The sequence below is a fragment of the Coffea arabica genome, chromosome 2e (genome assembly GCF_036785885.1).
Source record: "Coffea arabica cultivar ET-39 chromosome 2e, Coffea Arabica ET-39 HiFi, whole genome shotgun sequence".
Classification (NCBI taxonomy): Eukaryota; Viridiplantae; Streptophyta; class Magnoliopsida; order Gentianales; family Rubiaceae; genus Coffea; species Coffea arabica.
Window position 1 is genome coordinate 71,551,163 of NC_092313.1, and position 23,659 is coordinate 71,574,821.

General features: G+C 33.4%; 1 protein-coding gene across 1 annotated transcript; it reads right to left on the reverse strand.

Annotated features, from left to right (window-relative positions):
• Positions 1–7,809, reverse strand: LOC113732926 (kinesin-like protein KIN-14I). The gene is given in 20 exon segments (XM_072080927.1): positions 1–564; positions 883–1,301; positions 1,914–2,105; positions 2,371–2,534; positions 2,625–2,878; positions 3,110–3,279; positions 3,281–3,547; positions 3,657–3,763; positions 3,868–4,041; positions 4,125–4,220; positions 4,308–4,389; positions 4,475–4,624; positions 4,772–4,843; positions 5,020–5,091; positions 5,260–5,328; positions 5,896–5,967; positions 6,054–6,311; positions 6,492–6,635; positions 6,733–6,899; positions 7,280–7,809. Coding segments are annotated over 20 exon segments (3,168 nt in total). The 5' UTR covers positions 7,398–7,809; the 3' UTR covers positions 1–443.
• Positions 7,810–23,659: the final 15,850 nt, after the last annotated feature.

Sequence of the window (23,659 nt, forward strand, 5' to 3'; positions counted from 1 at the left end):
TTGCTGAATATGGTACATACAACAGAAAAAGAGAGTAAAGAACAGACGACATAAATGATTTCTATATCAGTTTTGTTCTTATCCATATATTCTCCCCATTTCTGCTATGGAGCCAATAAGAAAGGCAGCAAATTTACAGAAGGAAAATCAAGAAAAACTACTATAAACAACTATGTAACACACTCATCAGTGGGGCACCAAAAATTTCAAGATCACCACTGGACACTCCCAGTTACTGGAACTGTTTCTATTACCACTTCATGTCATTTCTCTGTCTATGTATCTTCCTGTCTTTCTGTCTCTGTCTTTGCAATCCACACCAGAAAGCTTGTGAACACGAAAAGAGAAAGGAAAGAGCAAGGAAACAAAATCCCTCCGGAGAAACTGCATGGCTGTTTTTAGCCCTTTCTATTGCCCCCAAAGCAAATCTCATACCGCGTTTCTCACTTGCTGTTCCCTGCTTTTCTTTTTGCCTCACTGGAAAGTGCTTGCTTCCCAGCCTTTGTTATTGGTGAATTAATCCCATTGGAAAGTCTTCTTGATGGTGGAGCAGGAATTAAACTCCTAATAACATCAAAACATACAAATTAGACCAATATTGCACAATTCTGAAGACACAATAAACACCAGGGAAAAGTTTTCTTCAATCCCTCAATCACATTTGGTCTTGTTACCAACTATGCCTTCCTTAATTTGAAAATTGATAATCATATATTTCCTGCTTAAGAAGTTGGATTTGGAATGAAACATCTATATGCTTTCTAAAGGGGCTTTTCATTTCAGTGGTCAAACCAGTGGCCAAAAGGGTGGAAATAGATTTTAAAAAGGAAAGACTGTCATAGGAGTGTGAAGAGAAACAGGAAAGAAAATTAGCTGCAATACCTTATCTCTGGAGAGCTCTTCACTTGTTTTGGACTAGGTTTCTTTAACTTTGACCCTGTGCTGTTGGACACATTGGTAACTTTGTGAACATTGGGTTGCCAAAGAAAATCCTGCTCAGAAGAATCACTGGTTGTAGCTTCTAACTCATCAGAATCATCTGTAACCATCTGATTTCTACTGTTCTGTTTATGATAAAACATGTCGGGTAGCTGTCTACTTTCTTCTTCCCATGATCCTAGCGTGTTATCTCTTCTTCCACCTTCTTGCTTAATAACCATAACCTTGTCCACCCAATCACGTTCTTTCTCATCATCCTTCAGACCAGGACTTCCAACAGGTAGCCAAGGAGGCGAGTTCATTAGTAAGTCCTGGAGATCTAAGCTTTTCCTTTTTGGCTTTGATGCACAGTTATTCATAATCTGCAGATAGGATTGCAAATTGTCAAGCCTCAATTCCAATGTCATCAACTGGCATTGATTAGAAATGTGTATAAATAAAAGTAATCTTCTAATCCTCTGAGAAATTCTTCAAGTCTCTTAAATTTGCCATCACTTTAAGAACCTGTCTGGGGTGGTTTCGAAGCTGTGTTGCCTTTGCAAGTTATTGTTCGATTTGCAGCTTCTGGAACAAAGAATGAAACAGAAAGACAGAGAAGGGCCGAGGATGACAGGGGTCACATTTGGAAAAGGATAAAGGGAAAAGGAAAACAATGACTGAGTAGATGTGAGCAAACACATTAAACCATGTACCAGCAGACAACTCCTGCAGCAGACTAAGTGCATTGCTTCACCAAAAATAAAACATTTTTTGAAGAACTATTTTTGAAGACAAAAGAAAAAAGAAAAAGAAAGTAGTGCAGAAACTGCATATACAAAGACTATCAGTTTTGACCCTGACAACACTCCTCCTCCCCCTGCAGGGAAAAAAAATGGCAACTTGTTCCAGGATGAATAACCAATAACTTGAAAAAAATTCAAGCAGCCCAGTAATCCAAAATATTGACAATAAGGAAAAAAAATTTCAGTTCATACCTCTAGGTTATCCATGTCTTCTATCTGTTGCTTATGATCACCAGAGATACTTGAACTTTGCCAACTAGAGCGTGAAGGTGAAGATCCAGCTGAAGACTTCAACCTGAATCTCTCTGGACTGCTAGATCCTGAGTACTGAAGGCGCACTGGTTCTCCTTCCTTTCTTGCTAAAGCCGCCTTGAGGCTAGCAATCTGAAGAAAAAAAGCATAATGGAAATTTTCTTTTGGCGAGAAACTAAAAATGAAAACCACAAGAAGGTGACTGCCACTTATAAGAGAAGAATGAAAGCAGTGGTAGCTCTATGCAAGTTTTATGAATGAAATGAAACAGTGGTAGCTCTGAGCAAGTTGTACGAGTGAAATAATGATAGAACTTCCTCTGATCTTTTGTTAAAAAGGCTGAGAGGACTAACGAGGGAGTTGGTTTAGAAGGACTCAAAGAAGTTAGAATGAAGACCTGTTCTTTTAGCTCCTTCACATCAGAATTTTCTTTGTTTGCTCGAGCAGCACCAAGCTCAACAGAAGAAACCCGTTCTGCAAACTTAAGAGTGCTGATCGTTTCTCCAATAGCATCATGCTCAGGGGCGATGTGAACAAACATTAATGTCTTTGCTTGCCCTCCTGAAAATTTTGAAGGCCAATAGCTATATTTATGCAAGGAAAAATAAAACAACCGCTTTATGGGAAAAAACTAGAATACCACAGAATTACCAAGTGAATCTTGCAGCAACTGTGTGAGTTTGCTGTTCCTGTAGGGAACATGGGAATTCTTTTGGGCGAGAGAAGAAATCACATCACCTAGTGCTGAAAGCGACTTATTGATGTGTTGAGCCTCTTTCAATCGTTCACCCACTGCCTCAGTTTTGTCAACTCTTTCACTTCCTGCCAGGTCAACAAGATGCATGCAACCACGAAGGAGTGTGCCAGACGACAAGTTTTTTCCTTGAACATGAACCGTGAGACAACTGCAAAATTAAGCCGATGCAAGATAAAGATGCAGACCAGGATAGCTGAAGACTCCCAAGCTCAATGTATCAATTGATTTCTTGCTCCACAAACATAGATAAAGCATTAAATCTCTTCCTTTTTAATTAATTACCACACATAAAAGAAACACAGAGCACATTGCATGAACCTCCACATCCAACAGGATAAACAAAGGACTGTGTTGAATGATCAATAATTTAAGTCTATACCTGTGAGAACGACTACTGCGATCATTCATAGCTGTGGAACCAACTGCACGATTTTTCTGTCCAAGGTTCATCAGACTAATGACACCAGAAGTTGATTTTACCGGCACAAGATTTGCATCTGGAACATTTAGACCATTTTGCGAACTGTTTCGAATTTCTAATGTTTGTAGGAGTTAAGGACACAAGTACAATATCAGTAAAACTTATGTTGATAATAATAATAATAGTTGAAGACACCAGCATGTAATAGAAAGGATATCTTTTGTTAACACCATCAGCCACTAGAAGATCCCTGACTTGCTCATTGTAAATTTCAATCATCTGAACTGAGATATCATAGGAAATCGTATCTTTTCTTTGATCTGAGATCATAAATAAATCACTCAATGCCCGGTAGTTCACCCCCATGGTTTTCTCTGTAATAACGTCAGGTCCGGTCTGTTCAAAACCAAATAAGTAGCGTTTATCAAATTATAGGAAAAGAATGTGCTAGATGGATGCATTAAATGCCTGAACTTTCAAGCACAGTAACCATAGAAAGTCTAACCATCGTATGAGTTTTCCCAGATCCTGTTTGACCGTAAGCAAATATGCATACATTATAACCATCAAGGACAGATCGTATCAGAGGTTGAGTGTCTGCAAATACTTCCGCTGCATATTGTTTATATATCCACAGAAAATGAAAGAAAGAATTAGTGCTAAAAAATGGTTATAAACAGGATCTGTAAAGAATGTAAATTTGGAAACCTAGTGACCTTGGCTTGCAGATGGACCAAAAGCCTTGTTGAAAGTGAATGATTTCCTCCCTTCTTTTCCATATTTGGAAGGGGTAATTATTGTAATACTACCATCATCTATGTGGTCCACAGAGCTCAGTTCATTAGATTGCCCTTTTACAGGTCTCACTCGACAATAAACCCTAATATTTCCTGTACAGAAATGAAATCATTGTATGGTATAGAGAAGTATTGCCATGAAGCATATAACTTCAACCAGATATTAAAATGATTACCTTTGAGGTCCTGCACTTGATTGTATAGCTTCCTATTTTCTTCAAGAACTCTCTGATATCCTGAAGCAGCATGGGCTAGGCTGCGCAAGTGCGTCCCTGGAAAGGAAAATGGTGCAGTGACTTATAGTTTCTTTTCTCAATCTCTATCGACAAATATCTACCAGCAGGAAACGGACCATGTACCTAGGTTGCTAACTTCCTCATTATACTTCATTTGCAGAAGGTTTAGGTCTGCTTTTGTAGATTGGATGGTAGACTTCAATACCTATTTAAAATCAAAATCATCATGCTAAGCACCTTTAACTCACAAGCAATTAAGTATTTCAGAATTCAGTCATGCAGCAGCACACCTGAATCTCTGTATGCTGCTTCTCAACCAACTTCAGTTGCCTCACCAGTGTCTGTTTAGGCTGTTTCTGGTTGTCTGATATTCCATCATCAGTGTCTTTTTTGTCGCAGCATTTTTTGTGTAGTATTTCAGGAGGTGTCCTAGTTTCCATCTTAACCATTAAAACAGAAACAAACACATGATCCATCTTAGATAAGATCCATAAAAATTCAGTTCTAGATGAGTTAGATAACCTACAATTAGATTTATCTTATAAAATTCCAATTGAATTTGTGGAAATATGATAAAAATTGGATACCTCCATAGGAGATGGTATCATTGGAGATTCATAAGAACCTGAAACAGCCTTATCTCTTAAAGATGCTTGTATCTGCTAAACCACAAAAGACTCAAACCTATCAATATTTATTTCACTAGATAACAGAAGATCAATTATAACAACTTACAGAAATAAGAAAATGTCAACAAGTCATCAAAAAATTTGTTAGGCAATATAATTGTCATCTACAGTGGAAATAAGATGAGATTGGGATAAAAATTGGATACCTCCATAGGAGATGGTATCATTGGAGATTCATAAGAACCTGAAACAGCCTTTTCTCTTAAAGATGCTTGTATCTGCTAAACCACAAAAGACTCAAACCTATCAATATTTATTTGACTAGATAACAGAAGATCAATTATAACAAGTTACAGAAATAAGAAAATATCAACAAGTCATCAAAAAAATTTTTAGGCAATATAATTGTCATCTACAGTGGAAATAAGAAGAGAGGTTCAGCTAACCTGGCCATTTTGGGTTGCTAAGCGGTGCTCAAATTCCTCCATAACTTTGCTTAGCATGTTCTCCACAACCTGTAACAAATGGAGGAAATCTTCAATCTCAAAAAGCGCACTTGGCAAGTAAAATCTACCTTACCTAAAGATGCAAGGGAGAAATTCTTCACAATGTCAATGTGCTTTTAAAGTGGACTCTGTGACACAGGAAAGGTAATCCGGCACAAAGGATATTTATACTACAAACTCATTAAAAATTGACATAAGATATGACCATGTCAAGGATCAAAGCAATTGATGCTAGTCTATTAGGTTACAGCCGCATCATCTTCATCTGGATCTGTGAGAATTCTCCTCTCAGGCATGGGATCTAAGAGGAGTGATTCACATCCTCAAATAACAAAAGCTAGAAAGAATATATGACATGCTAACATCTCATAAAATCATTTTGTCAGAAAAATGCTATTTTTGCATTTTTTTCAAGTGTGCTTGTCTCATAAAATTATATTAGAAAAGCAGACTAGTTAACAATGATGACTGAATGCTCAGACAGGCAAAGCAAGGCCGTCCTGATCAACCTATCAGATGAAAACCCTTTGCTAAAAAATTAGATGATAGCAATAAATAAGATTTAAAATGACTTACAATTGGGATATCTTCCTGCTTCTTATCCAAAAGAAGTTCACGGACAAGCATGTTTAGAGATGGAGTTTTACACTGAAAATGAAAATGCAGAAGAAGATTTACATGCTATCGGTATAACATAGTGAAAATTACATTTGCAACTTGGTAAACTAACTTACCATTTCACTGTTTTCCAATCCTAGATCACTGAATGATAACTGCTCGCTCAATGACCTATCAAGGGTTTTGTCACTCATGGACGAAGTCCTTGATACGGAATTCATGAATGGTTCTGAATTTCTCAGTACAAATTGCTTTCCAGATGGGGCAGCTTTGACATTTCCAAATTTCCACGATCCATTTGCACCTCCTTGTTTCCAATCACTATATGACTTCAGTGCTAGTACACAATTCACCACTCTTGAGGCTTTCCCTCCCTAAGTATTGAACACATGGGAAAATTTGTCATGGAAGACCAAGCAAATGACGGATTTTGCAGCATCTAATTGTGAAATTGCAATTCATGTGAGCATTTTGCATCAAATTGGAGAAATTGATTATCTCCTACGTGTATTTTGAGAAGTAGTAGCCTGCAACTGCAAAGATGACCCACATACCTGTTCCAAATCAGAGGCTTCAAATGTAGGAAGCCCCATCTCCTCTATAGCTACAAGAAAGTTCCTCACATTTTCAAAGTACTGGTATGCTGAAAGTGCAGCCCCATCAGGCACATTAACAGAATCACAAGGCATTTCAACTACCTAATAGCCAAAGAGAAAAGTAAAAAATTCATCAACACATTGAACCACCAAACAAAAAATAACACCGTACCAAATTAAAAAGCTCAATTAATCCTACTTTTTGGACTGCACCAGGCTGAACCTTGTTTAGAACATTGCAAAGTATTATCCCACTTCGCAATCCGAGTCTAAAATCTTCTTCTGAAGGCTCTGCCGGCAAATCTTTGCCCCCAACAACTCCAACTGCCTTCCTCAACCATCCAGCTGCTTCATATCTTCTCAACGCTACAACACCATTATACATCCTCAGGTAACAAACACACAAAAAACAGAAACCATGCACAATACGATGAATCCACAAACCAATGTCCACCCCACCCCAATTAGCTATGATAACATGGACAATGCTGAAACACAAGTATTCGACTGGAATCTTTTGTACATGTGAAAGAAAGTAAGCTGATTCGGGTAGGTGAATGTTACACTTACGATCACATAAATACACCTCATACATGGAAAGAATGCATTACAACCCACAAGAATAGAATCGCGTCATTTTTAAGAAGATTAAAATATGGATAGGATAAACACAAAGAGACGGAGATTAATGAACAAAAATAGAGTGCAGAATACAATAAAGACATGAATTTTGAAAATGATCATACAAGCTTCCTCAGCCTTTCTTGAAGCCAAATCAATGTCATTAAGCCTCTTTCCATGCTGATGAAGAACGTTCTCCACCATTGACGCCACAGAAAAATCCAGTAATTCCTCTGTAGCCATTGTTCAATTGCAGCAAGAAAAACTTGATCCTTGATCAAAAACCTCAAGAACAATTCAAGAATCCTAAACTTTCATCATCCCAAATCTCCAAAACGGCCACAATGCATGCCTATATCACTTTCCAGTTTGAATCTTTTATACTTATACGTCAAAGAAAAACAGAGGCTTGTCAAGGGAAGAAGATGAATGTTCAGAGGAAAATGAAGGGCCAGTTATAGCAACGCAGGAGAGAGAGAGAGAAAAAGAAAAACCGGGATGTGTTCTTTTTCTCCCTTTCTTTCTTTCTTTTGCCTTTTTTTTCCTTTTTTTTTCTTTGAGTTGTATTTGAAAATTGGTCTTTTTTGAAACTGTAGAATAGTTAATACTCTTTGTCCTCTACATTGCTTGGGAGGGGACTGTTGGGGGACGATCCTTTTCTTTTTATTTTCTTGTTATACTTTTGTGTTTAGATGCAGAGAAAGGTGGCGGAGGGAAGAAGGGAGGAAGGCAAATGGGGAGTAAACCAGAAGGCCGAGGCAGTTTCCTAGCCTTGTGGTTCGGGCTCCTGATGGTTTATATTCCACCCGTTTTGGAGAGAGAAATGTCACCCATATTTTAGAGGGAGTATTTCACTAACCAGAACTTTTTTCATTTTTATTTGGGATATCTTTGTTCCCATTTTGCCCTTTGTTCTTTTTTTTAACCTTTTACTTTTCTTTTAAGTTTCTCATACTAATCTTATGTAGCATTATAAAATTTACTTCTTTATTAGTGCATTATAATTAGATTTGGGTTAATCCCCATTTTTTTTAATTACACTAACTTTTAAACGCGAGTTTACTAGAAGAGTTCGTCTAGACAAGAGGTTCAGGGCCAAAAAAGTCGTGAATAAAAAATCGAGTTCAAAGCAATAATTCATGCAAATTCATTTTTCATTTAGAATCAAAATAGACATATTATTGACTTTGCCCATTTTTCTAGGGTCTGGATAGCTTAATTTAGCAAATAGAGACATTAGTCAAGCTATTTTGAGGTTCTTGGCTTGACTTTTTTTCAGATCTTTTTCTTTTTTCCTTCCCTTTTGTAAGGTTTGGAGTCTACTTTCAGACACAAAAAAAAAGGAAAAAGGAAAAAATTTTCTTGGTAATTCTAGCTAGTGGTCTGTTGAAAAGACTAGTTACACACCTATGACTACCCTTTTTTTTTCTCTTTTTCTTCTCACAATTAATTTTAGAGAATTAAAAGCATATTTTTTATTTTATGATAGATGTTAGGGCATTGTAGTCTAATTGGTTAATTTATTCTATAATACCTGCAGAAATTTGTCTATTAAACCCTAGAATATGGCAATGTTGATCAACTATGCTTTAGATAACTAGGAAGACCACAACCACGAATACTTGAAGGTGCTTTTGAAAGCATTAGGATAGATGATGTTTCTTTAACCATGAAAACTTATTGTTTGGAAAGGGATTTTTCACCAAAAAAAAGTCTATATTTTTCGTGAACACATTTTTTAATTATCATTTTATCTCATATATATCAAATCGCTATAGTACATTTTTTTTATAAAAACTCTAAAAAATTGCAACCCGACACGACCTTACTATTACTTTGTCAGAATGTTGCTTAGACAATGATAATGGCATGCATATGATGAAGAATATCAGTAGTTCATTTCCATCCTCTTGAGTGTAAACTCAATAGTTTGTAAGTAGTAGCCATATACACATTTACTCAGTTCAAAAAGCTATTTATCTCATCATCATTCATAAGTTTGGACCAATTCTAGGATACTATTCGGTTCACAAACCTATTCGGACAGAAGAAGAAGAAGAAGTTAATGCTTGTAATGACATGATTATCTTAATCTAGTTATATTCTTGAGACCTAGACACTGAAAAGTTGTCATCCACAGTGAATTTATAACCACTTTCTTTACGTGATTAGGTGGTTAACAACTTAATTAGTCGCTATACTGTTATAAAGGTTGCACATCAACCAAACGTAAATTTGAAGTAAAACCCAAAAAATGCTAATAACATCAAGCAGGAGAGGAAGTTTATCCGAAATCATCTAAACGGAAATCTTTCCAACTTTTGATGTACTTAGCCATAGATTAAAATTATATTCCAATGTGCCCTTAAAAACTTACTTCCTAATTCAGTTTTTTTTTTCGCACATGTTTGTTATTATGGACTTTAAGTGCTAAGGACAAATAGCTTAATCTACAACTCCACATCTTAATTAGTATTCAAGGTAACTAATGATGTTGTTAACATCTCTCTCCATCAGTATATGCTACATCAGATATCTGACCAACAAAACAGGAAGCCATGGACAAAGAAATTTAGTCATGAATTAAATTCACAAAATCATTGCAAAAGTTTGCATCTCTTAAAGCTAACATTTTTGGATAAGAGATGTTGCTTCCTGTCCTGGATGGCCCCGAGGGGACAAGAATAAATATGGTTGAGAATACATTTTCGTCCCAATTATTAGGAAGCTAACAACACCCAAGATTCAACCAAAGTTGGGTAATTTCACTTCAGATCTTGTAGTAGCTTGTACCCTATCGTCATTTGGTTGCTTAATTTTAGCTCAATCCATATACTATTGTTAAATTCAGGCGGAAATGTTTTGGAAGTGGCTGTATTTGTCCTAACATCACAGGGCATGATATCTTAGTGCTCCTTTATTTGGTGTATTACAGGCCAAATATGTTAAGAATCAAATCAAGATACTAATATTGGGAGGTAATTGTAGCAAATTCAACTACAATGGCCAAAGTTTTACGAGCAAACTACATTGTCAGTGTGTGAAATTAGTCCACAAAATTGACTCCAACCATGTTCTGGTTTAATTGAGGATAGAAAAGAGAAAAAAAGGGCATTTTCCTTTCCAGCAACAGTCCAAAATCCGAAAGATCAAACACATAATCATAAGTTTATCCCATCATATGAGAAGTCCTATCTTGAGGGGTTATTTCTAAACTGAAGTATACGGAAATCTTTGGACAGATACAATGGAAAAGCAAAAGAAGTGCAATATGAGGGACCTTGTACATCTGTAGGTATGACCTAAAGATTTCTTTTTCAACTCCACTACTGGATATGAAGACAGGTTTAGAAAAATAAGACTGAGGATGGAAAAAGGAGGACAAATTATGCTTCTGCAAAGGATAACCCCATATATGTCTTGTACCTCTCACATTACACTCATTGAACATAAATGATAAGAATAGAACGATCGATGAATCAAATTTTTTTGCACAAACAGATTGGGATCACATGCTATGTTCGTCAATATTCCAATATTGAAGCATATCTCAAGATTTATTTTTTTCCTTTCAAGAGCAAGATATGTGATTTGTGAAGCTTGTTAATTGACACAAATTCCTGCAAATAGAGAACAAAATGAGATTGCGGGAAAGAAGCACGTGAGATGTCCAATATAGGAACCAAGGATATAGATGGATTATTTCCTAAAGTTGGGGAATTGAGTGGGGCTAATTGCATAACGGATCTTCTGTTTCATTTTCTGTGTCACTCTCTGTCTTACTTTTTATTATATTGATATTTTTCCTTCATAAACATCATGTTTTAGTTCTTTTTTATTTCCTTAAAATCCAATAACTATTAATTGAGTAATATACAAAATTTAGCAAACTCAAAAAATCAAAATGCATAAAATTTGAGATTTTTTATGAATTTTCTACTGTATTTTTTAATTTTTCATTATATATTACTTTTTTTAAACTATGGTATTTATTTTTTACTCAATTAATAGTTATTAGATGTTAAGGAAACAAAAAAGAACTAAAACATGGTATTTATGAAGGAAAAATAGCAATATAATAAAAAGTAAAATAAAGAGTGACACAGAGAGTGAAACAGAAGATCTGTACGAGGTAATTGGCAGAAAATATGTTTTCTGTTAATACTTGAAAACAAACCTTATGGTTTGAAATAAAGTTGGTATGCGAAATAGTTCAAATCATATTGTTTTACATGTATTCTAATTATATCTTCAAGATATCAAGAATAGTTACGAATAAAAAAAAGGAACCTTGAGAGATCAAACATCACAACAAATTAGTCAGACAACGCATAGTATGTCAAAGACATTCATATGTTATACTTTACCCAAAAAAAATACATTAATATGTTATTGATGCTCTAAATAGTTGGCCATAATTACAAACAAGAGTTGTTTAAACGTCATCCAAAGATTTATATGAATATTAATTGCTTTTTGAGTCCAAAACTTATGCAGTGTAGTTTTTCTCTTGTAATGTAGTGAAATTCTAACCTATGGTAGTCTAACCATCCTTTTTTTCCCCTCCTGTCGTTACTCTTATTCCATAGTTGTATCTTTCCTAACACTCTCTCAAACTCTTTTGTATTCTTTTTTTATAAGTACTCTATATCAAACTTATAGGTCTTGCCATCAAAATCACAAAACTATAAAAATAGCAATCCAAAATTTGGTCAATCCTTGTTAAACATTCATAACGCACTTCTAATTGCTCCACTCCATAACAACCAAGAACAAGCCAACCATAGATTCTAGCCCAAGAGAAAATGTCTCTAATTGCTCCACTCCTTAAGGGCTAAGAACAAAAGAATTCAGAGGAAATTTTGATGTGTAACATGATCACATTCTTGTTATAATGGTAACTCCAAAACAGCACAATATCATCATTTAATATACATTCTTGTGAGATAAACATGTGATTAACTGAAATTTGTCTCTAATTGCTCCACTCCTTAATGCTTTAAATGATTTGGCTTAAACTCATTGCCGCCAAGGGGCTTTATGGTCAATTAATAAACACCATCAGTTTAAATACAGGATTGAACCGAAAGCTATCTATGTGATTAGGTTCGGACTAGGCTTGTTTTACCAACGTGGGGCCCCCATAAAACTGCACGCCGGCTGCCCGCGGCCGGCGGGAAATCGATCTTTGCGGCAAAAAGGGGCCCAACGCTTGGCCAAAGGCCCGCCAAAACATGTTAACAAAGAAGCATGTATTATTTTGGTCACCCAATATTTTAGCAGTATTTCCGGTTTGGCACCTTCGAATTAATAGACTTGTATTAAGCACAAAAGCTATTTAAAATATCATCCTTTTTGTGCTGATGTTTCGTATAATTATGTTATTGAAAGAAATTATTTATGTGGAATATTCTTTTAAATCTTTTGTAAGTGGGAGATCCTGAGTCTAAAATTTTTATTTACAACCTCTCCTATCTTATCATCCAACTCAACCTTCCTTTTTCTGAGAAGTATCATAAACTTTGTTTTGAATTTAATATGATTTTTTAAAATAGAATTAGAAGTTGTAGCACCTCTGATTTTTTTTTTTTAAAAAAAAAAAACTTATGAAAGAGCTAAGAACATATTTTGAAAAGTAATTGAGAATAGAACAAAAATTAACTCCTCTACAATCAAAATTGAAAATAAGGCATTTAGAATTATTTTAGGCTAGATCCCAAATATCTCTTCCTCTGATTGGAAGATTTGAGGGAAAAAAAGCAAATTTAAATTAGCCAATGGTGAAAAATATGAGAGAAAAACTATAATAACTAAATAAATAAATAATATTCTCATCATATTGATAACTCCTTTTTTTTGGGTGGACGCGTGTCTGTGTTTTCTAGAGTTTGGGTAGGGCTCTCTTGTTCATTTGAAAGTGAACTTGACTAGGCTTGACTTTGATGTTGTTAGTTCTTCCATTTGTCATCCATTTGGCAATTGGCATAAGAATTGAAATCGTTAAAGTGGGAATCAAAACTAATTAAACAAATATATGCCGTAAGTTTAAGAAATTTTTTTATCCTCTAGGTTTGCACTTCATTTTTTTTTTAATATTTCACATTTGTTCATGGAAACAGTCAGTCCCAAACATTTGTAGTATAATTTCTTCTTGCAATTATCACTACTCAAATTATACATCGCTTACAATCTTTTGTGGGGAAGCAATTCATCCTTATCAATTGAACTAACTTGTATTGACTTTTTTCGGTGAATCTATCTAACTATCTCGAGTAGACTCATCTCCAAAATGCTTGTGCAAATAACTAACGAGCATAAACCAAAGGAGAATACAATCAAGCAAAAAAAATTCAATGCAGGGATTTCTAATGCCAGCAGGAATGTTATTAATCAAGAAATCTAGAACTTCCTTAAAATTTGTCATAAAATACAAAAACATTTCTCTATGGCTTCCTGGAATTATGATGGCCTCCTCTATTAACTTTTTCCCGTTGCTATTAGTCTTTTGCCAATCTTATTTGTAAAAGGAAAGTCTAAAATCAAACCATTTGTTAAAACCAACAATGTATAACTCAAATTCAAACATGATATAAAACATTTTCTAGTACTATTTGGCTTCAATTAGAGTTTAAACTCGAGATCTCTCGGTCCTGAAGATAAAAGAGTGATGCTGTAAATTTAAAACTACATGAAAAAGTTGTATAATTATCAACAATCACATGGTATACTCGTGTATAATTAACTCCAACTTAATTACTTATATATCGTGGGCATAACCTGTAGAAGTAACAAAATTAGTCCCTCATTGTGGATGGACCATTCACAGAAAAATGCCTTTTCCTTGTGAAGGTAAATGCCATCTCTCCTTGCTGCAGTGTGTTAGGAGATTAAAAGCTTTGCTCTTTCCCTTCTACAAAACAGTCAAAACATCCTCTTCCAAATTTAGCAACGTTGGCATCAGATTCAGACATGTATAGGGCTCACTCTCTTAATCACTATCATGTCAATTACTTGATGCCCCAAAGCTTTGAGAGGAGCGACACATCTTTTTGGTACCGGCATTGAGAAGCAAAAGTGTATGCTCCTTACCAAACGATAAACTGACTCTTGATAACGATTGTCACAAAATTTTGGTCCCCTTTTAGGGCAATGAGGTCTTCATGATCAAGTTTTAAAAATGGGATTGAAAATCAGGAATAAGAGGTTTTGCGTTCAAGTCTGGCTAATGCTATTTGTGGGTTGATAATTGTGAATGTTGACCATAGTTTGTTTTAAAGTCTTATTATCTTGTTTGATATTCTCAAGGGCCATAAATAGGTCAAGAGATTTATGGCTCAAGGTTGATTAAGCTGTAGATTGAGAAACATTTGTCATTCTTGAACCATAGTTCTTAATTGCAATAATTAAACCAAAATTTGCATATGAAAATGACAATTTCTAGTTTTATTATTAATTTCTTCAAGTCCTAAACGACAAAAACCAAAAGCATTAGCTCCTAGCCCCTAGCTCCTAGCTAATAGCTTGATAGGTTATTTTCTGAGCTTACTTTTTTTTTTCTTTTTTAAAAAAGTTTTAACTTTATTTAGTCAAGACTACTTCTTTTCCAAAGTCATAGTTGAATATTTTTCGAACAGATGGCCTCCTATTTCCTATGAGCCGCTGCAACCTGGCCCTTCATTCTTCTCCCCCATCCTTTTGCATTTGAATAAGTTCTGCTGATTAATTTATTTGACACAAAAGACATGAGATTTTAGCCCTCAATCTCCAGCAATTGATGAAGTATCGTAGACTTTTTAAGAGTAATCATGCAGTATATAGTACAAAGAAGCTAAAGAATGAACTAAACTAACAAGTTGATGAATTTATTCCCAACAAATCATTATGGCCCCCGAGTTTTAATCATGATTACTGGCATTTCTTTACAAATTATCTTGTCTGGATCAACAAATTGCAGTTGAAAGTACAAGAAAAGTATGAGCTTTTTACAACCAGCATCAACCTCTACTGCATTAGGAGAACTTCACTTAACAAGAAAAATACTTGATATCCTTTTAGGTGCACAGGAGTTGGAGGATACAAAATCAGCACAATGAAAAAGTAATTATATCTAGTGTTGTTAGAGTTTGAATATCTGACAATGTTGATACAAAAGTAATTTTTTGGGTGTTTGTCTAAACTTTACTGTAGCTTATTGTAGAAGTTTTTTAAAAAATTTTTGAAGTGTATAAATTTTTGAATATTTTGAAGTGTATAGTTTAAAAATTTTGAGAAGTTTTTTGAGATTGCTGTAGCAAAAGTTTTTTAAAAACTTGTAGCAGATGAACTTGACAAAAAACTCAAGTGCCAAACAGGGAATCACTATGGCTAACTACTCACCCGTTTTAAGTATATAATGCTTCACTAGATTTTGGAAAAAAATGCCATGTTATTGATGCGACAGCCAAAGGTATAACATAGGGACTGTTCTTGGTTGTTGCTGATTTTGCAAAAAAGATAATTAATCAGAATCGACAAAAGTCATTCTTGGATTTGTTTTAGATTTTGGCTTTCACAAAAGTAAACGAGAACATCAGAAGTTCAATTATTAGAGTCTAAAATCAAGTGAAATAATTAAACAGTAACTCTAATTGATTGACATGTTTTAATAATCCTTTTTTGGCAAAGCAATAGGTCAAATTATAATCCACGCCTACCTCCTTAAACCTTTAAATTAGATAATGTCGGCATTGAGGGCACTGAGGGGGGAGGATTGACTACAAATTGATAATCAGGGACTTGGCTCTCCTCAATGGGGATGTTTTTCTTTTTAGGAGCAAAGGTCCCCATTTTTTTCTATTTTATGAAGTGATAAACCATCTTTATTCCGTCTCTTCATGCTGTAAATACTACTTTTTCCATTATTATACACACTTTGGTCCCCTGATTAGGCCTTGATGTGATAAATTGAGAAATTTGAGCTAATTATTACTAGTTAAAAACATATGGACGTCATGAGCATATCCCCCCCCCCCCCCCCATTCTGCTAATCAGTGAACTGGAACAACTCAACGTTTCTAAAGTTCCCTCTGCCATGTTTGAAAAGGAGACGAATGACATTTTCTAAAGCACAATGTTGGAGAAAGCGAATTGTTTCTAAGTACTTAAAAAGACAGAAAGGTATGTCCAACATTAGAATTTAGAACTTAGATCACATCACACCAACGTTAGAATTGAACTTTGGTCTTTAAGTTTTCAATTCGTCCGTTTGATTATTTTTTCGGGTAGATTACCTTTTACCTCATATAATTTGGTACTTTATCACATCACTCTCTTATAGTTTAAAAATCTATATATAACACCCTCATAGTTTAGGTTAAAGTGTTACTGTTAGTTTTTCTGTTAAAACTAATGGTTAATAGTAAAGAGTCAAAGTCAAACTAATAAATTGACAAATTCACTCTTTCACTACTTTTTCTTCTTTTTCCTTTTTTCCTTTTCTTTCTCTCTCTTTTTTTTTTTTTGGGAAGAGAGGAGATGATTTTGAAATCCTATACTTTGATTCTTAAAATCTTAAGCTTCTCCAAATACAAAAGAGTTGGAAGGAAGACAAAAAATAAATAAATAAGAAACAAAAAAGAAGGAAGGGAAATATAAAACAAATAAATAAGATACAAAAAATACAAAATCTTTTTTTACTACAAATATGATTGTAGGTTTTCAAACCAAATCTTTAATGGTATTTTCTGTTTTTCATTTATCTATTTTATATTTCAATTTCTTCTTTTTTATGTTTGGAGAAAAAATAGAAGTAATGGAAGGATAAATTTGTCAATTTATTAGTTTAAATTTGACGTTTTACTATTGACCGTTAGTTTTAACAGAAAACTAATGATGACATATTAACCCAAATTATGAAGCAGTAGTTATACATAAATTTTTAAACTATGGGGATATATGATAAACACCAAATTGGTAAAAGGTGATTTACCCTTATTTTATATCATATGATATTTCAAATCGTTACAAGTAACACTCCACAGCAAGCAAGTGCTTGTATTCAATTTCAGCTGATAAACTGCATACATGGAGGATTAAGGATCTCCCCATACATCAATAAATAAAGTTCACAGACAAAAAGCGAAAAAGGTTAGGAGGGAATGTAAAGATAATTAACCATTAAAACATAAAACTTTTGTTAACTATGGTGAATTAGCATTTACAAAACATACTACACGTATTATCAGATCATTTAGATAGACGAATCTACAAAAAAAAATTTTAAAAAAAAAGTGATTAACCCAAGTTGATAAAAAATTTATATATATTTGCTCTACATTAATATATATTCTAAATTAAACACAGGACCGGGTCAACTATTCAATCAAATGATATTGAGCATGTTTCCCATCTCTTCTCGAGAAATAAGTGGGTTATTTCTTTGTAAAATTGTGTTCAATTTCATATGTGGCAATTCCGCCAAGATGAATAATCTACACTGATTATGTAAGTTCCTCAGGAATCTTGGATTGTCTGAATCCTAGATTAGCTTGGACAAACGTAGCACTAGAGACATTGGACGTAGGCAGTGACTCCAGTCGTATAGTTGTCATTTGGGCCTATTATCATTTAATCTTCTAACCCAACTTTGACAAGGGCAATTGACCTATTCATAGCTATCAAATCAACTTTAGTCAGCCCAGTATTTCTGAGGCGGCACATAAATACAAAAATTCATGCACGTTTAGATTCTTTAGCAGATTTGACGGCTAAGAAGCCGAAACCCACACGTATACGCTACCAGTTAAATGTTTGTTCTTTTCTTGTATTCATTTGCATGTCGGCTAACTGTTGTGAGTTGTCTATTTATTGCTTTTCATTTGGATTGGCTCTCAATTCCTTGTGGAGCTGAGCCAATTATTACGTTCAAATCTTCATGTTGACTCGTATGAAAGTAAACGATATCTAAGTGCTTCTAGATTAGAAGATTGCAGAAAAGAGAATCGAAACTGTATACTGTGTGTGAAGTCCCAAATCTACAAAATGGCACGTTCATAATCATTTTGCTCAAGAAAGTCAAGTTCACAATTCAGTCAATTGTGGTTGGATCAATATAAATAGATTTACAACTTAACCCACAAATAGTGAGGCGAACACTAACATTAAATTAAATTCAACACAACTTTTTGAGAAATGTTTAATTTGATGTGAATATGGCATTTAGTAATAGTTTTAACTTTTATATCGTCCAAAATTCAGGAAAAAAAAAAAAAGTAAAACCACAACTGTGTATTAGTTTAGATCCAAAATTCTGGTAAACCCGATTTTCAAAAATTTAATCGTCCAAATTGTGCCACATCACACCATAATGTGACACGATCTAGACCATTAAATTTTTTAAAATCTGATCTATCCAAGTGTGAGTCGTAGTTCACTGTACTGATACAAATGATTTCCAAATAAAAGCCTGAGACGAGATTGTGCATAGCATGTTTGAATCTTGATCCTTTTGTCATATTTTAGAACACTAGATAAAGCGTGAAAATCTTATGATCATAAACGTGATGAATAAATTGTCGATTTGTTCAACAATTAGATGCTTCACATGAATATGCAAAGCTAACAATATAAATAGCTAACGTTAGATACCCCTTGTTTAAGACAATACTTACTTTACTCATCATCATTGAAACAAATATATAGCAAAAAGAAGTATCCATAAGCAAATGCCATCAAATATTAAAATTAAATTTATTTAATTGTCGCAGTAAAGCTTTTTTTTTTTAATTATCTTGTGACTTTTATGCTGGATTGTGATTAATAACTAACTAGTTCCCCAGATGATTATGTGGTTCTTTTTTTTTTTTTTATGAGTGTCACTATAAGTGAAATCAGTACGAGAATACCTACTTTTATTTTTTCTTATTATTAAAAAAAGCCTCAGAAATTAGTTGAATTCTGATATCTCAAGCTAGAAATTGATTTAACCACTATCTAACTATGCTAAATATTTTGGATTGTATATAATATATCTTCTACATTATGTGGGCTGGCTTTATTTCTGTGTAGCAAAAAGAAAATTATAATGCTTTATCAAGAAATTGAAAAAAAAAAGGGAAATTTTACTCTTGTTAGTCAAAGCTACTATTGTTGACCTACCAAACCCACCTGCAACCTCTACTCTTTCGCTCTCAAACTCTCTTGATCACATGGAAATCAATTTTTTTGTTCACTAACCACCAAATAAACAATCATTACTCATCGAATATGTTCAGAGAATGGTTCAGATTTCGAAATCAAAATCTGAGTCGTTTTATCATGTTTTTTCCTCTTTGTTGAGTATTTTACACTGGATTAGTTCGAGTAATTTATATTTCCTTGAAGGAAAATCAAGCAATCAAATAATTGTTGCAAAAAAAATGAGATGTAGTTAGCAAGGACAATGAGAAGCATTTATCAAGTCAATTACAATGGTTATTTTAGCTCAATTTCTGTTTCAATTTTGACCTTTTATTCATTTAACTACTAAGATGTAAAGGAAAAGAGATAGCAAAAGAAATTTTGGTGCATCTTAGATGTTCCCCACTTGGCTTAACAAATTTATTAGAGCTAATCTAAAATGTGTGGTATTATGATGTGATTAATAATGCTTCCTGTTAAAATGTTATAAGATAATATAAGGAAAAACTAAATAATGAGTATGATGATGTTAGAAAAAAAATAACAGCTAGCAATATAAAATATATAAGAAAATTCAGTTACTATTATATTTATCACATGATCTCTAAGTGGTTCCAGAGGCCAAGGCTATACAAGCTTTTTTCTATCTATTTTTTGTGGATCTAGAGATCAGGCCTAGATAAATTAAAAAAAAAAAAAAAGAGATCAGGTCTAACAAGCTTTTAGTCTATCTATTTTCTAATTTGTTTAGAAACATAAAAGGGGTAGGGTTTTGAAACAAATCGTATTACCAATCGTATCATCCTATACACGGCTCACATCGAAGTAAACGAGTTCGAGTCGATTTTAGTCGTCGATTTTTAAGCTTGTGAAATTTTGAATTCAACAACTTAGCATGTGTTCCAATTCAAGATAGAACAACACCATACCTTCGGGGGAGAGGGGCTAGTGCAGTTGAAGTCTAGTACGATTCCCGACTGTTATATTTTTTATATTATTTGATGTATAATTATATTACATTATTGTATTTAAAATAAAAGTGTTTTACGTGAATAAAATATTCAAAAATTTAAACATGTACAACAACTGAGCAGAACTATACATAACATAATTATGCTGAGTTCTTGCCCTACTTTTGGACTACCAACCGCAAGTGCCCATGATCCCAAAGATCAGGTAAAAGATGAACGGAGGACTCAATATCTTTACAATAATAAAGCTTATGTAGGTAGTTAATTTGGTGTTAAATTTGTTAGTTTTCAAATTTACCCTCATCTTTATTATCCATTAACCCTCATTTCTATTATCATCTGGCATACAATTTCTGCACAGCCAAAACTACCTCTCTCTAATTCTCACGTTCTCGCTTACCAACCGTCTGTTTACTTCCAATTGTACATATTTCTGTACAATACACTTTTTGTTACACATTACACAAAATAGTTATATTCACTTGCACTAATTTTTTGATTTTTTAATTAATAATATTTTTTTTTTGCAAATTGCACACGCATCGAGTGTGTCTCGATAGCTAGTAGTTAGTAATGGGCTAATATACAAGATCATATGCGTCTGCATATATTATGTGTAAGCAGTTAAGTTTCTTGAGGGTTAAAAGGTAGGGAGTATGGAATTTTTGCCTTTTTTTTTTAATTACGAGTATAATACCAATCCTTTTCTAAGTAGTACCTCAATAGTATGACTAATAAAATAATTATCTCGCATATTTTATACTCAATTTAATACGTACGTTTTAATTGCAAACTCTACAATGAATTTAACGCTTGGTCCTACCAAAAGATCTTGACAAATTCTTCTGAAATTTATTATCCCCGAACCCCACATGTATAATAGAAGCCGTGGTGAATGTGGGGCGTAATCGCAGATGCCGCTCCAAGTCGCATGATAACGCAGTTGAAAACTTTGACATTACCATGATATTGAGCAAATTATGTGGGTAATCACTGAACCTTTTGAAAAGTTGAGTTTTAACTACTTAACTATTAATAGTATATTTTTTTCATTGAATTGTTAAAGGTATAAATTTTGGATCATTCTGTTTGATTTTACTATTAACTCTGAAAAATCTAACTGTTAATAGTATGTCTTGTAAATCGTGTAGACCCTTAGATTTGGCAGAGTGAATGGTGAAATCAGACAGAATGGTCCAAAATCTAAGTACTTGATAGTTTAATGGATAAAAACATACTATTAATAATTTAGTGGCCAAATTTTAACTATTCAAAAAGTTCAATGGGTAACGGAATATTTTGCTCCCATGATATCTTATGCACTGAACAGAAGGAATCCAATATAGGAGCAGAAATAAATTAGTATAAACTGACGTGCCTAAATCCTAACCATCAATGTCAATCCAACTTGCACGGCCGGACTTGATCTTCACCGTCACTTCTCTTTGGCTGCCACACCCTGAGACTAGAGCGAAAAGGCGAATATGCTCTGTGTGGTGTGCAAATTAAGAAAAAAAATTAAATTATTTCTATTAAAATCAATGAAAGTTATCAAAGGTCCTTTTTTTGTCAAAAAAAAGAAGTTATTCTTTTTTGGCAAACACAAAAAAAAAGAAACTATTCGAAGTGGAAGCTATTAAAAGCTATTAAATTTAAGTAGTTATTTTTAGTAAATTTCTACTTTTATAAGGGTAAAATTTTAAAACCAAATCTCCTCTCATGCGTTATACATAGAAAGAAATAGAAGTTACTAGAAGTTGCTAAACTCAAGCAGTTATTTTTAATAAATCTTTAATATGGTGAGGATAAATTTGGTGTTTGGATTGGAGTTTTCTACCAAAAGTTTTTAAGTTTTTCGTGAGTATGTTTTTTTAATCACCTTTTTATCTGATATACATTAAATTGCCATAGTATATTTTTTTACAAAAATTCCAGAAAATAACAATCCAACTGGGAGAAAACCAGGAGATGACATAAAATTTAATATCAAATCCCTTCTGCATGGTTTATAGATAGAAATATATCATTCCTTCCTTCAAAATTGAATGTTTCATTTAAACGAAACTATTTATGTTGAATGTTAGCCTTCAGCTGATTATCCATTCTGCGTGCAAACTTGTGTACAAAAAAAGAAAAGAAAAAAGAGTAGAAAGATAATTTATTTCAGACTTAGAAAGTACATATATAATAGAGTAAATCTTATATACATCGATAGTATATATATTATTAATCGCCATGCTTCTCATAATTGCAATTCTAAATATGGAGTACATTAAAGTCTATTGAGAATGCAAATATGCATAGCCTTGTAAGAATTTCTTTTTCTTTTTCTTGTATAGAAACTTGCAAGAATTTCCCAGTGTAAGCTGGAAAATAAATTTTCTCCAATCTCACATGCTCAACTCTGAAGTTTGTCCCAATTTCTAAGTGAAACATTTTTAGCTAAATACTTTGGTGCGTGTGTAAAGAAATTGAGACAAGTGTCTAATTGTGAAGATCCTCAACAAGCCTTTTTTAAGAATTATTAATCACTAGTCACTACATTATTAATTACACAATTTTCAGTTACAAACAATAAATTTAAGGATAAATGATACTTATACTGGATTGAAGATTTTTTTTTTTTTTTGAAGCTAATAAATATCCTTTAGTTTTGAGTAACAAATCAACTTATTCTATAAATATAGATAATTGTGATTGGAATAATCTGTTGAGTTGTTGTTTGTGTGGCTATAAAAGCATTGTCAAGCATCAAGCCATTGTTTAGCTAATTGTCAAAATTCATATGATTATGATTAACAACAAATCAAAGTCATGATCCATATTGAAACCTCTCTTGCAATTTTCAACTTGAAATAGAAAAGCGGCTTTGTAAAAATATATAAACTAGGACATGAGAAAGTATATAGCTTCACAAAATTTTTGAACTAAAATCATAATGAAAAATAGAAAAAAAAAACCCCCATACATTGCAATCTTTTGGGTTGATTTTCTTACAGAATAATCTTTTTGAGATCCCTTAAACCTTAAAAAAAAATATTTATGAAATCATACAGTATTATACACTGGAAACATTGCTTTTATTAAATTGTCCATGAAATCTTATAAATTCTACATATAAGATAGTATGGAAAACAAACAGAATAAAATTTCTATGAATATGCAATTCTCAAGAACTATTGAATGCATATTTCAACTCAGTGTATAAATTAATGCCTTTTTTTTTTTGTTCCAAGAATGAGAATTTGTAGTGTTATGGCGATAACGCATTAGCAATAATAGACAGTAGGATTAATTACTTCAAAAAAAAAAAATCATGGATGAGTTTATATTGACCTTCTAAAGAAGTAAGGAATTTCAATTGAGACCCCAAATTAA